This window comes from Antrostomus carolinensis, unplaced genomic scaffold (assembly GCF_000700745.2).
Source record: "Antrostomus carolinensis isolate BGI_N321 unplaced genomic scaffold, ASM70074v2 scaffold1710, whole genome shotgun sequence".
NCBI lineage: Eukaryota > Metazoa > Chordata > Aves > Caprimulgiformes > Caprimulgidae > Antrostomus > Antrostomus carolinensis.
This window is the reverse complement of record NW_010287503.1, coordinates 1-17220: the sequence shown is the minus strand read 5'-3', so window position 1 is coordinate 17220 and position 17220 is coordinate 1. Positions and strand designations below refer to the sequence as shown.

Here is a 17220-nt window from a genome sequence, read left to right as displayed (position 1 = left end):
CAGGGCTGCTCTCAATGCCTTCATCTCCCAGTCTGTATTGATACCACAGGGCAGGAGGAGGGGGTTGCCCTGACCTAGACGCAGGACGTTGCACTTGGCCTTGTTAAACCTCATGAGGTTCACACAGGCCCACTTCTCAAGCTTTTCTTACAGGCCCCCTTCAAGTACTGAAAGGCTGCAATAAGGTCCCCCCAGAGCATCCTCTTCTCCAGCTTGAGCCACCCCAGCTCTCTCAGCCTGTCCTTACAGGTGTTTCATCCCTCTGATAATTTTTGTGGTCCTCCTCTGGACCTGCTCCAGCAAGTCCATGTCTTTCTTGTACTGAGGACTCCAGAGCTGGACACAGTACTCCAGGTGGGGTCTCATCAGAGCAGAGGGGCAGAATCCCCTCCCTCGACCTGCTGCCCACACTGCTTTTGATGCAGCCCAAGGTACAGTTGGCCTTCTGGGCTGCAAGCGCACATTGCCGGCTCATGTCCAGCTCTTCATCCACCAGTACCTCCAAGTCCTTCTCAGCAGGGCTGCTCTCAATGCCTTCATCTCCCAGTCTGTATTGATACCACAGGGCAGGAGGAGGGGGTTGCCCTGACCTAGACGCAGGACGTTGCACTTGGCCTTGTTAAACCTCATGAGGTTCACACAGGCCCACTTCTCAAGCTTGTCCAGGTCCCTCTGGAGGGCATCCTGTCCTTCAGTCATGTCAACTGCAACACTCAGTTTGGTGTTGACTGCAAACTTGCTGAGGGTGCACTTGATCCCACTGTCTATGGTATCAACGAAGATATTAAACAGCACTGGTTCCAGTATGGATGCCTGAGGGACACGATTTGTTACCTATCTCCATCTGAACATTGAGCTGTTGACCACTACCCTCTGGATGCAACCATCCAACAAATTTCTCATCCACTGAACAGTCCACCCATCAAATCCATATCTCCCCGATTTATGTGGGGACCATATCAAAGGCCTTACAGAAGTCCAGACAGGTATAGCTCTTCCCTCGTCCACTATTTCAGAAATACTTCAGAATGTTTTATGTTACAAGGTAGTTTCACTTGCCCAATTTTTTTTTTTTTTTTAGAATTGTGACAATGCAGTGTCAAAACTATTTCATAAGGGTGAGATTAGGGTATGGGCTTTCTGAACAGCTTTCTGAACATGAAGTGTTAAAACACAAGCTAGGCAAAGATCTCTTGGGTTTCCTGTGCCTCTCCTTTCCTGGCTTCACAAACATCCAGTGGTGGTCTGAGAACGACAGAGCACCAATGACAACACTGAGCTGCAATCATACTGGTACTTAATGACACTGTATTTCCAGCTTTCCACAACTGTAAATTCATATTACTGAAAGTATTTCCTTATTTTCAGATGTTCAAGTATTATTATTCTTTAAAATCTGAGTGAGCATGAGGTGGCCCTAGGCATCTTAAACTCTGGAGCAGTAGTATTTATGATAAACATGCAGTGCACCACTTCTTACCTTGAATCTCTTTATTTCCATTGCAATATGTCCTAGTTTTTCCCCTCTGTCTCCATATGATTAAAAAATACAACCTAGTTTTCATCCCACAACAGTTCTTACCAGAAGACATCAACCTGCTCTCCCTACAGAGATGGTCAAAGAAAGAACAATAACCAGAATTGGCTTAAGGGAGAGATACAGGACAGGACTGGAATGCACAATCTAGATCACAGACACATGGAAAAGTGATGTCCAATAAGCAACATTAGGAAGATACGTGCATTCAATTCTTCATGCTACAAGATTCTTACTGCAGAGTGTAATGATAATCATTTCTGCAAAAGCACTTGAGGCATGTCTACATACCACAGAGGCTATGGAGCATCCATAACTGAGCAACATCCATCCTTGTAGATATTCAAAACTGACTGGTTACAACCTGAGCAACCTGATCAGACTTTGAAGTTGGATCTAACTTCAAGTTTGACCCTGCTTTGAGCAGGAAATACACCACCCCCGAGGTCCCTTCCAACCTAAATTACACCAAGATTCTACACTGTCAAATAACTAACTTCTGTCTCAGTCCCTGTCATGCACCCTTCATTACCAATGCTGCACAAATGTTAATTCACTCCTAGGTTCTCTTTTGGATCAAATCAATAAGCTCATCAAAGGTGAAAGCTGTATGAAATGCTAAAGATAATTCACTCCAAGGAGCTCTGTCTGTAGCCAGTATGGGTGAGAGAAGATCAGGTTTGTCTACCTCCATGTTGCAGAGTCTACACTGTTACCACACAATTATTCCCAAATACACCCAAATGAGCTCATCCATACAACCAGAGCACATGAGATGTACCCTCAGCACTATGTTATAAAAGTCCTTTTGGCAGGTTGCAATTCTTTGCTTACATTATTTCTGGCACTTTAAACTGGGAAAAACAAATACATGGAACACAAATAAACAGTATCAATGTCTTTTTGAGGGCTCAGAAAAACCTAGCCCAACTCCTAAGCAGTGAAACACCATTCTGTTTCAGAGGGGGTTAAACCTGAGCAGCATGCAAGTGAGTTAATATTTTCATCACTAAGGTCCTGAAGACCATTACAGACCATTATACTGCTCTGTGTAAGGTCAAAAATGGCCATCATCTCAACAGGGATCAGTATTTAAGTGCTGATCTTAAAAAAAAAAAAAAAAAAAAAAAAAGCCACATTCTTAACTAAGTTGGCAGAAAAGACAAGATAAGTTTTAACTCGTTAGAAATCTCAAACTCACTTATCTACAATCTTGAATTTGAACTCCTAGTATGAATCAAAGTCCAAATCGCTCTCTTTGCTGCTACCTCTCTCGAAAATTAAGATAATAGCAGTTTGCAACACAGGCATTCTCTGTATCAAGAATTATGCCCTGTGCCATCCTAGTGACCCTAATTTTTATTTCATCTTTTTCAGTACTGCTTTCTAACAAGGAAGTAGGTGTCACATAGTAGTAACAAACTAAGCAACTAGGATTGAGCAGGGAAAATTAAGGCCAGTTGCAATGCAGCCAAAGCGCATATGCACACACAACCACCATTTTGTAAAATATTTTTACTCATAAGGTAGGATCTGGAAACTTTGGTTTCAGTTTTGACCTCTAAACATAACGTTATGAGATGAACAAATTTGAAAACAGTTGCAAAAAGCATGCAAATCCATACACTTAGGAATCTACATGTAAAATCAAAGTATTCAATCTAAGGGAGGGCACAGTAAGTGCTATCTAAAACAAGGAAAGCTCAAATAGTTGTAAACACTTGTAAAAAATCTGTAAACTTGTTATTAAGAGATTCTTCCTAGCTCTACAAGGCAAGCTCTAACTCACCTGGGACTTAACTGAGACAAAAGGCCAAAATTCCTATTTTTATGAAAAGAAACACTTTAGATATTTGAAAGAGCAAAAGATCAATCACTCAGCTGACAGCACAGCAGCTTCTAACTGCAGAGAGGCTCTGATTTAATACAGATGCAGAGGAAACACAGACACTAAGTGACAAGTAACCATTTTTCTCTAGTTCTGTCATAAGGAGTAAAGTAGACCTTTAGAACAGAAAAAAAGATCACAGCTTGGGTTAACACAAGCCTTCCCATTTGAACTTAATAAGACATTAATACACCTAACGTACCTGAATTTGGATACAGGCAGACATCATTGATATCAAATTCTGGCTCCATTGATGTAAATATCTTCCCCTGAAATTGTAGGAAGAAAATATATTATAAAGAACTCCAGACAATAGAATTAAATTTAGTAAATCTAAACATTAAGAACAGCCATTCTAGAAGCTAAGAAAGATGATGGAATAAGGATGGAACAGATTTTGCAAAGCAATAAAATGTTATTGAAGTATCTGAACACAACACAGTGAACTCAGTATTGTGTTTCATCTCTGAGCTGCTCTCTTACAAGGAAGTGTAGCGTAATGGTTATTGAAAACTCAGCAGTGCACAGTGGCATCTCTGATTTCTTAGCTCACACTTCCATGTTGAAAATATATGTGTTAGATTTATTTTATTTTATGCAAAGGGAGGTGGGAGGTCCATAAACTCCCGGCACATTGTCAGTGTGTTCCTTATTTTGTTCAACTCTGAATGTGGTAGTTTTAAATTAATTTGTTTTGGTACCATTAGCTGAAACAATGGGTTGAAAGTGGACTTTGACTCTGGAGCTTGGTTCTTCCACCCTGCTCATGTCTACATGAAATTAAATATAGCTCAGCACTTTATTTCTAACAGTATTAAAGAGGTATCAACATAAAATAAAAGTAGTAAAAGCATCAAGTGGTATCTAGCTTAGATCAGAATTCAAGTTACAAAGGTTATTTAAGAAAGAGGTAAAAGCAGGAAACAACATTCTCAAAAAAAAATAAGAATTGGAACAGAGTCTGAAAAACCCAGACAAAATACAGGTGCTCTTATAAGCCAACACACAAGACAGCCAGTACAGGAAGAGTCTCTAAGAACTGGGCCACAGCACCTGAAGCATGAGAGTACATGCCTACACAGTTTGAAATGAGGGACAGGAACAGAGCAAATTTTGATCCTATTCCTCTTTTTTCTTTCCCTGCAGCAATCCCACCTACCTTTCTGGGCCCTTCCTTTCCCTCCCAGTTACATGCTGTTACCCCACCCACCTCTGGTCTCTCCCCGATGATTAATAAGAGTCCTCCCCCACCCTGGTCTTAGCAGACAAAAGCCTGATGCTCCCCACCCCAAGGCACGTCTCAGCATGGGGCTATTCTGGTATCAAAGCCATATGCTCTCCGCCCCACAGTCTGCCTCTGCAGTTGGTTCCCAGCCAGAGATAGTCAGGAACCAACATCTGGGAGAGGTGGAGCCAGCTGGAACATACTCTAGGAAAGAGTCCAAAGCTACCTTTGCCTTCCAGCAGTACGAAACCCTCCCTTTTCCCACTGCAGAGGCCACCTGACAAACCTCACAGTGTTTCACTCTCAATAAGGGAAATATATGTACCTAGGAAAAATGGAGAGAGGCCACTACAGATGTTTTAAATAATAACCAATAATTTATTTATTCACTCTTTTAAACAATAAAAAATAACTGCAGAGGAGCTTACAAAAAACTGCTTGCAATCACAGAAAATAATAAAAGAGGCTGTTGAAAGTTCATGAAGAAGCACAATAGAGAAATGATTGCCTGAAATACTCAGGAAAAAAAAGTGCTTCTAAACTACTACAACTGCTATTGATATGTTTCACTATAAAGCTAGAAAAGCAGAGATGGAGCACGTTTTTTAGGAGGAATACAATGACTAAAGATAGCACCTGAAACTGAACCAAGTCACAGTAGTATTACTACAAATCTATGGGGTAACATATTTTGTGCAAGCTTCATTGACGGAAAGATAAGAAAAAGAACAGCGTGATATAATGAAACAAAGTGTTATGCAAGTTTAGATTTCCATTTCACTCAGAGGTGCAAAAGGCAGGGATAAAGTCGTTGCCTACTGCAACATAATCCATTAATACCGCATAATACACATGGCTCTTTGCATCTAGCCACAGTATCTGCTTCAATATCCAAATAGGTTTCTGTGAAATTAAGCAGCACTTGATTTTAATATGTCATAAAGTAACTTTGAAGTTAGCCCTTCTCTGAGCAGGGAAATGGAATGACCATGTTTCCTCTGATAACAAATTGTAACTGGATGTGTTCAAGCATACTGTGAGAAATACACAAACCAGGGTAATGGTTAAGATAGTAGTTTTCAAAGACTGTATCTTTATACCTGACAGGCTGTTAATAACTTCCAAGATGTTGGTTTATTTAGTCAGACAGGACAAAATGCTATGTAAATTAGGACACATAAAAAAACCCAACTTCCTACACTGAATTTCACCTTTATTATTCAAGCTGCATGAAAACAAACAAAAACAAAAAGAAAGTTAAAAAAAAAATTGAATGCAGCAACATAAACACACTTACCGTATCTTTGTTCCACATTTTTATAATTCGAGAATCTGCAGAGATAATTAAATCCAACTGATGCTGAAACTGAATTGACTTAATAGGCAGGCCATAGTGGTGATCTTTGACTATTAACGGATTACTAGACCGGAGATCATATAATAAAACCTTGAAGAATAAGAGATAGATTGAATTTACAATATTGTAAGATCAAGAGGAAGTCACACACAACAGATCTTCACTGAAGATTTAACAAACTTGAGATTTTTCACTTAAATACATGGACAGAATTTATGTAAAAGAAACAATTTTCAATTCTGAAAACATTACTCAGTGGGTCCAGTTTATACTGGCAATATATTTTAACCTCAGCATGCTTCAGTCTAGAAAGATTAAGACCAAATTTAAGAGCTCACCACCTTTCTAAAGTCATTTTAATTTCTACTGAAAAAATGAACCCTTTTCAAGACTCTCCAGATTTCTTAAGTACTAATATTCCACTTTCAGATTATTGTGCTGTTTGTACAAGACTGAAATTTTCACACTCCCTTCTGCATTCAGCGAGTATCACTTTCACTGAGTGAAACACCAGACAATGTAATTTTTTTACATACCCTGTCTTCCAGAAACCTGCAATTTTGTCTCCAAAATTTCCTATGGAATTTGAGAAAGACCTTAAATCTTTCACACTCAAAGTGTGAACGCTAACAATTTTGGGAAAAAGATTATCACTTTGCTTAATAAAAAATATAATCCCCAATAAAATTTGCCTGACACGTATACTAACTAAATGTTCCTCAAGGTCCCTTCCAACCCAAACCATTCTGTGATTATCACAAATACAACTCTTGCATACGTGTCCACTCTTGAACAAGTTACAGTTTTCTAAACCCATGGAAAGACTGATGAAGGTAGGAAAAAATCCCCATACTCCACTTTGCAAATACAATGGCAACAATGAATAAATGAATCGAAATGATCCCTTCTAGAAAGATAAGACAGTAAAAACAATAGCTGAAAGACCATCACTTCTGCTTCTTTAGCCACTATCAATATAAAGGAGAGCATATATGTTGCATTGAGATGTTACACAAAAAGCAACAACTTCCTTGCATTCATGACTCTTAAGTCATAAGAAAACTTCAGAATTTGAAGTTACATAGTAGGTTGTGACAATTTTAAGTGGTCTCTACAGTATTCAGAAGAGCCAGACCATTTGACAAAGTTAATTTGCAGTTTAAGAATGACTCTTACTATTCAATACACGTAATTCATGCTCTTATAAATATTTGTATTAATATATATTTACATTACAGTAAATGCACTCAATGTATGATAGACTTGGACTGGCAATTGCAAGAACAGGATCTCCTAAGAACTGTTGTAGATGAAGATAAGTCTACCTGCCCAGTAGATGTTCCAACAGCCATATTCAAAGCTCCATCAAATTTCAGTGCTGAAATGGATGGTAAACCATCTATCCTAAAAAGCACAATGCTTATAGTTAGATATTTCTTCAATAAAGGCTGCAAATAATTTTTTAAATGTTAAAAACAACGAAGATAATTAATGTAAATTAAGCTACAGATATTACTCAGAAATACTACTTCAAAAAGCTGCACTGTTTACATTCACAACTTGTGGCGGTAAAGAAAGTTAGCTGCTACTCAGATCAATAACTAAGATGCTCCTTCATGACTAAGAAAACCCTTTACTCACACTACCAGTGAGAATACCATAGGCAGGTCATTTTAATGCAAAGTGGGATTTGTTTCTAAAAGCAAAACTTCTTAAAAAACAGAAGGACACACTTTGAAAAGGTCGCCTTTACTCACTCCGTGTCTGCTGTCACACTGCTTAAAGCACAGTCCAACAGCCCAACTCGGTTTCTGGTTCTAGGATCCCAGCATTCCACTTTACCCTAAACAGTTCAGAAAATACATTTAAAACTTACACAACAGATGTTCGGTATTCTGAAAATGTTTACATAAAATGATGAATTTTTTAATCTATGACTGATTAATCAAATTTCCTACATTGACATGTGTTGTTCTAATAATGGCATACAAGATCTACATATTTCATTTATATTTTTAAAATATGTGATCTGAATCAAAATCATTAACAGCAGATTTCCAGAGATTAACAGAGTACACATGCTTAATGGCATACAAGATCTACATATTTCATTTACATTTTTAAAATACGTGATCTGAATCAAAATCATTAACAGTAGATTTCCAGAGATTATCAGAGTACACATGCAGCTAAATGCTACAGATGGCCATACTGTAAAGCAAGATAACATTTTTTTTCTCTCATCTGCAAAATCTCAAGCATCTCAGCAACCAAGGTAGCTCAGAAATTGTCTCTGCAACATGCTCTAAAAAGTAATCTTGTTTAATAGATCTATACTTAACATAGCAAATGAGATCAAATTAATTAATTAGGTTCCTGTCATGATTTCTTCTTATTCTCATGCAAATTAATATAAGAAAGAAACAAACACTACTGTCCTTTTTATAAAAGGAATGCAAACATTTACCTCAACTGTCCCCATAGCAAACAAGAAGTGTACAGGATTTATGTCACAGACATTACTCTCTCTGAAACAGAAAAAGGATAAAGTTTAATGACCTCAGAATAATCTAACACATCAACAACTAAAAGATTTCTATATTTCTTTTATTTCTTTTCTATATTTCTATTATTTCAATATTTCTATTGCTCAGCCTGGAAAAGCAAAAGCTAGAGGGAGGGATGGACAGCCACCTACTAGCAGCTTCCCATACTTAAAAGGAGCTTACCAAGAATTTGCAGCCATCACAGACAGTGCTGATTACTTCAAACAGGTAATGTCTGGATCACTTCCAACTGGATGTACAGATCATATTTTTAGGCTATGTGGATAATTAAGCACTGGAATGGTTGCCCATAGAGGCTGTGGAATTTCCATCCTTTGATTTTTCAAGACTGCCAGGGAAAATTCATCTGAAATCAGTGTGACCATGCCTTGAGCAGGAGGCTGGGCTCTGAGGTTGTCCAACCTGAACGACTCTGCATTTCTCTGCCCACACCCACCACCAAGTCTTGCCATTTAGCTCTGCTCCACTATACTCTTAAACAACTCAATTATATCAAAAGGTCTTCTCAATTACTTATGTTCTGAAGCTTATATTTCCAACATATTCAGCTGAATGGCCTGTCTTACTTTCCCTCACCCAAGTACCCTATTTCTCAACAGGGGACCCAAGAGACCTGTATTTTTCCAACAATTATTCCAAAGTACAAATATTTCTCTTTATACCACTCACCCTGGGACTTTCCAACTTCTGCCATTCAAAGCCCTCCACCTCTAATTCTGTAACTTGTGCAGCTACTGCACCTCACAACCTTCTCACACTTTTAAGTTTCAACTCTCTAATTCAGATTTTATACTGCACCCTTAGCTCTCCCTCTCCAGGATTCTACCCCTTTTTTTTCCCCTGCTGCTTAGTTTCTGTGTTGTGCCTTCCCAAATATTGCTTCCACTAAGCTATCCTACCCATTGAACACCAGCTGTTGCCCACCAACTGGCTACTTCATCTAGTCAAGTCCTTTCTTCTCATCTGCCTCTCCCCACATGAAAGACCAGCTCCTGCTCTGGTAGGGTTTTCAAAAGAATCAAGACACATGCTGGAGATATAAAAATTCTCTTTGGGCTACTCCAAGACCAGAAGGACAAAGACATGTCTGGGAAAGTACATACCCTGTGGGTAGATCTCTATATGATGGCTAAATTGAGCAATAACGGCAAAATTTTAATGAAATGCTCTTAAGATCAAGTTATATAATACCTATTACAAGTCTATATGAAGCAATTTTAAAACACATACAAAATAAAACTCAATTAAAACATAAAAACTAGAACAAATAATTACAAAGCATTAAAATAAAATGAGGTTCAGATTCAGCATATGTTCTTTTCGACTCTACAGTGCGCTTGGGCAGTGTTCAGATACAGAACTGATGGAGAGCAGGCTAGTGGTTTGCTTCCACCTGGTGGAAAGAAGACAGACGTCATACACTACAGATAACTTACGAAGCATCGGTTTGCAGGGAGTTCAGAAACCTTCCTTGTTCCAGATTTAGCCTGTATACTTCTGAACTACAAAGGAAAAATCCAAAATTACCCCTTTCTGCTACAAATACTGAAAAATACTGTTGTAAGTTAGGAGGAGTTATAATTTTACCAAATATAAAATTTTCAGACTTTATAATCTAAAACATAAATCTACTCTTCAGTGTTAAAACTACAGAGAAAAATGAGCATGTTCACCAAGTGTACTTATTACACTGCAATTCTTTTTCCAGGGAATTTAGTCTTTTTTCAGTGAAAAGATGCATTAATTCTTTTCTTGAGATCTTTTCATTTCCTGATTTACATTGTATCTTGAATTGCTACTTATTTTATTTGAAACTCTAAAGACCTAATTTCATTTTTACTGTGTCTTCTCACAAGCTCTAATTATTTTATGTGATTTGACTTACACTTTAACAGCAACAAAATACCAATCAAGATAGAAAAAGTTATGTAATTTTCCTTACTTAGATTATAACTTTTAAAAACAGTACACTGAATTGCAATTTTTATAACAAATTTGTAAATACATTATACGCCTGGTATAAGAATCAAAGAAAAAAAGGCTTAAAACAGTACAGGCAACTGAATTAATTTTAGTCTTCCCACATTTTCCACTCTTCACAAACAGGCTCTATTATGAATTTGGAAGGAACTGCCACTTCTGTCAATTTTTAACTTTTCTGGTATTTTAATGTTAATTTTATTCTTGGAAAATGTTGCTAGCAAAAATGAAGTAAAATAATCCACTTAATCAATACCTTGCTCCTACAAAATACAGGTCACACGATGGATAGTGATAAGAGAAATCTCTACCAAATTTTGGTATTCGTGTCCTGTAGTAATGGCCGTGTTGTGAATGAAACTCCACAAACCTGCCACACTGCAAGAAGACAATCTGAAAAGAAAACAGAGAACACTGAAACAGACAGAAGCAGAACACAGTCTCCCCGACTTGTCTTACAGCACAAACTCCAGCGTTTTTTTTCAAGCTCACACAGGTTTATCATTTAAACCATTTCTATTAAAATAACAGAATCAGGTAGTGCTTCATCATTCTCACAGTGCTTCATCATAGCCACATCAGAGAGTTTTATTAATAAACATTAAATGAACAGTCACAAGAGTATATGTGACACCTTGAAAGTGACTCTGCAACCAGAAGCAGTATAGTCATCTTGGTGTTGTGCTGCACCAAAACTAACATCTGCACTTCTTTCAGACACCAGAGTTAATAACCTCTTCCAGGTACAATGCCATGCAGGCACCAATATCTTCAGAGGCACTACGCACATGAACTCTACATCCTGATGCACAGCAGTGTTTCAATAAGTGATTCATACTAGTACGAATCTATACAAACAGATCTATTTCTTTCTTCATTTCGGTGCGTTTTAGGAAAATCAAATTGAAAACAAGGTTGTATTAAGTTGTGAAAGTAGGGCTTCAGTCTGAAATACAGTACCGATTTCAGCTGAAACACGCACAAGCCTTGCTGTGTGTAAGCGGTCAGGAACACACTTGTGAACACAATGTGTTCCTCAGCTTCACAATTAACTGTTTGGTATGGACAACCAGAAACATCCTCCCAGAGACAGACACGTGGAATGCGACTGTACTGAATCAGCCAGTGCATTCTGCTACCTGAATTCACGCACAGTCTCGGAAATCTCATACGGGAAAAATTTGGAAAAAACTAAAGCTAGAAGGCTAGATTATGATGTCTCTAATCAAATAGAAATATTTATTAAAACAAACCTGTACCAGAAATGCTAATGTCTCTTAAGAGAGAAAAAAAGAAAGCATTAAAATAAACAGTTAACTTAAAAAAAAAAAGACTTGTCCTAAGCAAAACTATATGCTTAAATTTCATATTTAATTTTGATTAATCAGCAAAGCAAAGTTTACAGAATGAGGTAACATGTTTTATTGCACCAGCTGTTGCACCTGAAGGAAACAGCCATGTTTTAAACAGAATTAGAAGTGGTAACTGTATTGGGCCTGAAAAAGGGCTGATGGTCCTAAGAACTCAACTGCTTCCTCCATGTACAGCACTTCATAAAAAACAAAACAAAACAAAACAACCATACACTACATCTCTCTACAATTTTTGCCTCATTCATACACTTACAATCATCATGGCTACAACAATGCTGACAAATCAGGCTATTAATTTACCTATAGCTATCTCATCTCCCAAGATTGATGTATTTGTGTATCATTCATCACAAGGGATTGTGCCTAAATGTTATCTTAGAAAGAGTAACTAATTCAATTTTTCACATTATTTTGTTTGTAGGATAGATCATTATTTGAAGTTTTTCTCTACTACAGACAAAAGACTTTAAAAGTGGTAAGGCAAATTATAATACAAAGAGACAAAGAAAACAAACAGTGTTTTGAAGGTACAAAAATTGTTTATCCTGTTTGCTTTTTAAAAAAACCTTTTCTGTTCCAAAAGTTGTGTTGGTTGACTGCCTTTACTATATATGAAAATGCATTTTAATATACATATTAAACCACTTTTTCATTTATACATTGAAAACATTAAACATACCTTTGAGTAATCATCTGATAAAATCTCAAATGTAACCACTAGAGGAGAGAGCAAGAGAACTGTAAGTCAACTAAGTAAGCAAACTTATTTGCAAACATTGGCATAAATCCTGGAAACATTTACACTCATGCTAACCTTTAGTCATATAAGTATTCCCCACAGGTGTCAATGCATAATGCAGGCATTGTGATAAAATCTTTAATTATAGAACGTTATTTGCAAAATAGTAAGTAGTTTTCTAAAACTTTAGAAACATATGAAGCATCTTGTAATCTTTTTATCGTTCTTGTATGCTTGACATGTTCCTCAACACAATGCTCAACCATGTATTTATGGGCCCAGGGAAAGTCTAATCAAACTGTTTTGAGTGAGTGTGTGGTCCATGGATCTTTGCTAATCCATCAGAGATGACAAAAAGTGACATGAGTCTGGATATACTACGCACAAACCTGCACACATATCTTTCTAAGGGGTCAGCACTTCCACAGAAAAAGTTCTAAGGCTCAAAAAACTCTCAAGCTTGAAACCTACTATCCATGCTGAACACTGCAACGTATTGAACTTCAGTTTTAAAAAGGCTGGGTTGGGAACATTAAGGCGTAGCTGCTTCAGCTAAACTGTTTCCATTTAAATGAGGTAGCTCATTTAAAGTTACCTGAAGTGACTCTATACTACATTTCAAATTAAACATAATTTTGCAGTCTAGTAAGATGCCAGTTCAAAAAAATGCACTTTAATCTCTAATTACCAGCAAGCATTTACTATTACAATGACTCCTGTTCTTTTAAAGTGGGTGTCACTCTTGCCATAGCTTTCTCTCCCCAGCCTCTCTGAATCCCTACCCCACCACCTCCCATCTTACCATGTTGTAGCATTGTCCCTTCACCCTACATAGAATCACAGAATGTTGTGAGTTGGAAGGGACCCACAAGGATCATTGAGTCCAACTCTCACCCTAGCACAGGACAATCCCAAGATTCAGACCAGGTGTCCGAGGGCCTTGTCCAAACGCTTTTTGAACAAGGTCAGGCTTGCTGCCATGACCACCTCCCTGGGGAGCCTGTTCCAGTGCTCCACCACCCTCTGGGTGAAGAACGTTTTCCTAATGTCCAACCTCAACTTGCTCTGGTGCATTTTCCTGCCATTTTCCTATCAACGGTTGCCAGGGAGAAGAGATCAGGACTTGCCCCTCCTCTTCCCCTTGTGAGGAAGTTCTAGATCGTGATGAGGTCTCATCTCAGTCTCCTCCAGGCTGAATAATCCAAGTGACTTCAGCCTCTCCTCACATGGCTTCCCCTCTAAGCACTTCACCGATTTTGTGGCCCTCCTCTGGACACTCTCCAGTAGCTTTATAACCTTTTTATACTGTGGTGCCTAAATCTGCACCCAGTACTCAAGGTGAGGCCACACCAGTGCAGAGTAGAGTGGGACAATCACCTTCCTCAACCAGCTCGCAATACAGTGCTTGATGCACCCCAGGACATGGCTGGCCATCTTGGCACAGAGTAAAGAAACACTACGATGCTCCAATGCCTTTTCCTGATCTAATTCAGTAGTTCTCAATTTTTATTTTTCACATCACTTTCACATGCATCACAGAGCGGTTTCATTCTCCTGTAACGATTTACTACTTCTGGCACTCTACGCTCATTCCCTCATTGCTTTGGTCACCCCTGTATCCCAGTTTTCAACCATCAGTTTTATAATAAAAAAACCCAAATAAAAACAAAAAACCCACACAGCATTCCCCAAACCTATGTACTCCAAAACTCGGAGCACAGCAGCTCTGACCTTCTCTCTTAGTCTAAATGCCTGCAGATTATAGTTGTTCTACCTCCAAATTAGTAGCAAACAAGGTGTAATTAGGGCCTTGGCCCTGCTACCATCTGTCCCCAAGTACCTTGCTTCCAAGAAAACAAACTAACAAAACCACTCTCAAGGAATTCTCTTTACCCTCTAACTCACCTACTGAGTTTGGGCTCCAAAGGGAAAACAGCGAGAACCTAGTTTCAGTAACGATGGTGCAACCACAGTGCGTTCTCCTACCTTACTGCTCCAGAGAAGGGGAAAGAAGGGAGAACTGACCGCTACCCAGCCATGAGTCCCGCATCCCATTCCCCAGGCAGAGCACAGCATCCTGCCACATTCACGCTCCAAGCCCTGCGCTCACTGGCTCAAGGTAAATCTTACATTCCTCATACCACTCCAAGAAAGGAAAGAACTTTGAAGGAGGAGGAAAAGGGAAAAATACAGAGGTAAAGACTAGGTGGTGACATTTTACTCTCGATTCTTGTGTTCCCCCAAAGTACATTCTATCCTCTCAGCACAGTGAGGGAAATTTGTACTTGAGTCCAACCTGAATTATACATATGAAAGACATCTTGTACTAACAGCCATAGTTTATACTAACCTTCAGCATCTAAGCATCTTTCAAATTTCTGGGATAACTGATAGGTATCAAAACAGCGGATCCTTGGCTTATAAGTTCCTGAAAGAACAATTTGATCTTTAATAAAAAAATTAAACAAAAAGATAACATTTTTTTTAAATATAATGTTTTATATATACAGGCTTTACCGCATTTCAACTGTAAGTATTCTGATCTTGCCAAAGTCTCTGTGACTTGAAAAACACAACTCTTAGTAACATAAATTCATGGCCTGGTTTTTGTCTTTGATGCCTGAAAGCACCCAAGTTGTATGTAGGTTCTTCTGATTACCAGATACATCATACAGAACTTAGAAATATCTTCCGGTAAGTCTGAAAGACCAAGTCTCTTTATGCTATTAAAGCCTGCTAAAGCACTCATGTTTGGATCCTGCTTTGACAGTTAAAAAATGTAGCATTACCTTGAACATCATTGTTTGAGTATTGTTTTAAAGGATGGAGAAGTTATCTAAAGCAAATTTACATATACACAATAAAAATAATTAAAACCTTAGTTTTAAACTGTATTATAAACAGTTCAGTTTTTAATTGTACTATAAACCCCAACTGGCAGGTCCCTTCCAACCCAAACCATTCTATGATTCTAAGAACACCTGTATTCTAAAGACAAGTCTCTCACAATACTACTACCAAAACAGCCACTCTAACACATCTTCAGAGTAAGCTTCCAAAACTCTGTCAGTGCTACATTTAAAAATGAGCTCTTACCAATTCTACCTGAAATACTAAGTCATTCTGCAATCAACATTTTCTAGCACTTCTGGCCTCTGCTACAGAGAGACACTTTGTTAACTCACCAACTGCCATAATATACTGTCCATCTCTTGATACCTTAATCTTTGTGCTAACCGTGGGCATTTCAAAGTCTTGAATAAGTTCAATTCTTCTACGGATATCTATAAAGAAATAAAATAAAACATAACATGTTTTTTAAAGGTAGCACTATTGTATCAGCACAAAAAACTGTAATGATTTCTTATGGAAGCATGCCAAGGTAACTGAATATAGGTAAAACCTTTCAAAATCTTTAAAATACAAAGATCTTTCAAGTACAATTAACAGATGTTATAAACAGTTTAATACAGTCTGTTAACCCTGAGATGTAGGCTACCTGCATTCAAAATAAGTGCCTATTTTGGGGGAGTAACTAAATAACAAATTATTATATAAGGTAGTAGTAAATATTTAACACGTGTTACACAACTAAGACCTTGTATAATATAGTCCATCCTCCTGTTAACTCTGCATTTTTTGGGGGGTTGAGGTTTTTAGACAACCCTTCTTATAATATGTAAATAGCCATATTTTATATTGGCTAACAAGCTTAGGCTAAAATTATCATGTTCCTGCACTCCAAGATAAGCAAAATACATACGGAAGAGTTTATGGTTGGACTTTATCATAAACTATACATGGAATTAATCTATCACATTTCTATATAATCTACAACCTCAATATTTAATGCCTGAAATTTAAAGCAATATTGGTAATATTCTATTTTTATATAAAGCTGTGTAGAAAGCTGAAGCATGGCCTTCTAATCAGAAGTATTTATAGCTCTAATTTTGTAGTTTTTAAAATCTGAGCTATGCACAACTTCCTTGTACCAGTCAGTAAAGTATCTCCCTCTGGATGTGCATGTTGTATATGTGTAGCTGCGTATTACTGAGGATGCTGTGATGGGAAAACTCACCCACATCTTTCTTCTGTAAAGCTCTTTTCTTCCTGTCTGAGAGCCACTGTAAGAAAGCACATACATCAGTCCTGAGCGTGTTACACATGAAGGAACCAGAGAATCGCTTAAAGTTTATCCAATTTGAAAGTATAAGAAATTTAAACCATTAATTGTTTTTCTCTCGATTATTTTAAAAATTCCATTGGCAACTTTAACCATTCCAGGGCAAGGAAACGTACAAAGTAGTGTTTTTTAAGATACTGTGGAATAACACACCTACAGTTAGAGATGGACGCATCCAAACTGCACGTTTAGTTTAAAAACACTTATAGCTGCTGTTAGTTACGATCCCCACCCTCCCCACAAGCACATATGGCGAAGGGGCAGCCCGGTGGCCGCTCCGGCCCGGGCAGGAGCTCAGGCCCAACGCGCCTGTAGAGCCTCCTGCTGCGGGAAGCGGGCAGCGGCCCAGCGGGCCGGGCGGGCGGGCG

The 17220-nt window shown here is 38.1% G+C and overlaps 1 protein-coding gene across 1 annotated transcript; it reads right to left on the bottom strand.

The window, feature by feature from the left end:
* Nucleotides 1-3598: 3598 nt before the first annotated feature.
* LOC104521076 (nucleolar protein 10-like) lies at nt 3599-16853 on the bottom strand (the record flags this gene model as incomplete). The annotated part of the gene is made up of 11 exons (XM_010162967.1): nt 3599-3694; nt 5948-6097; nt 7333-7411; nt 7765-7850; nt 8475-8535; nt 10011-10076; nt 10811-10947; nt 12607-12644; nt 15017-15094; nt 15852-15950; nt 16748-16853. Coding segments are annotated over 11 exons (996 nt in total), but the record flags the coding sequence as incomplete, so codon positions are not given.
* Between the last annotated feature and the right edge of the window lie 367 nt (nt 16854-17220).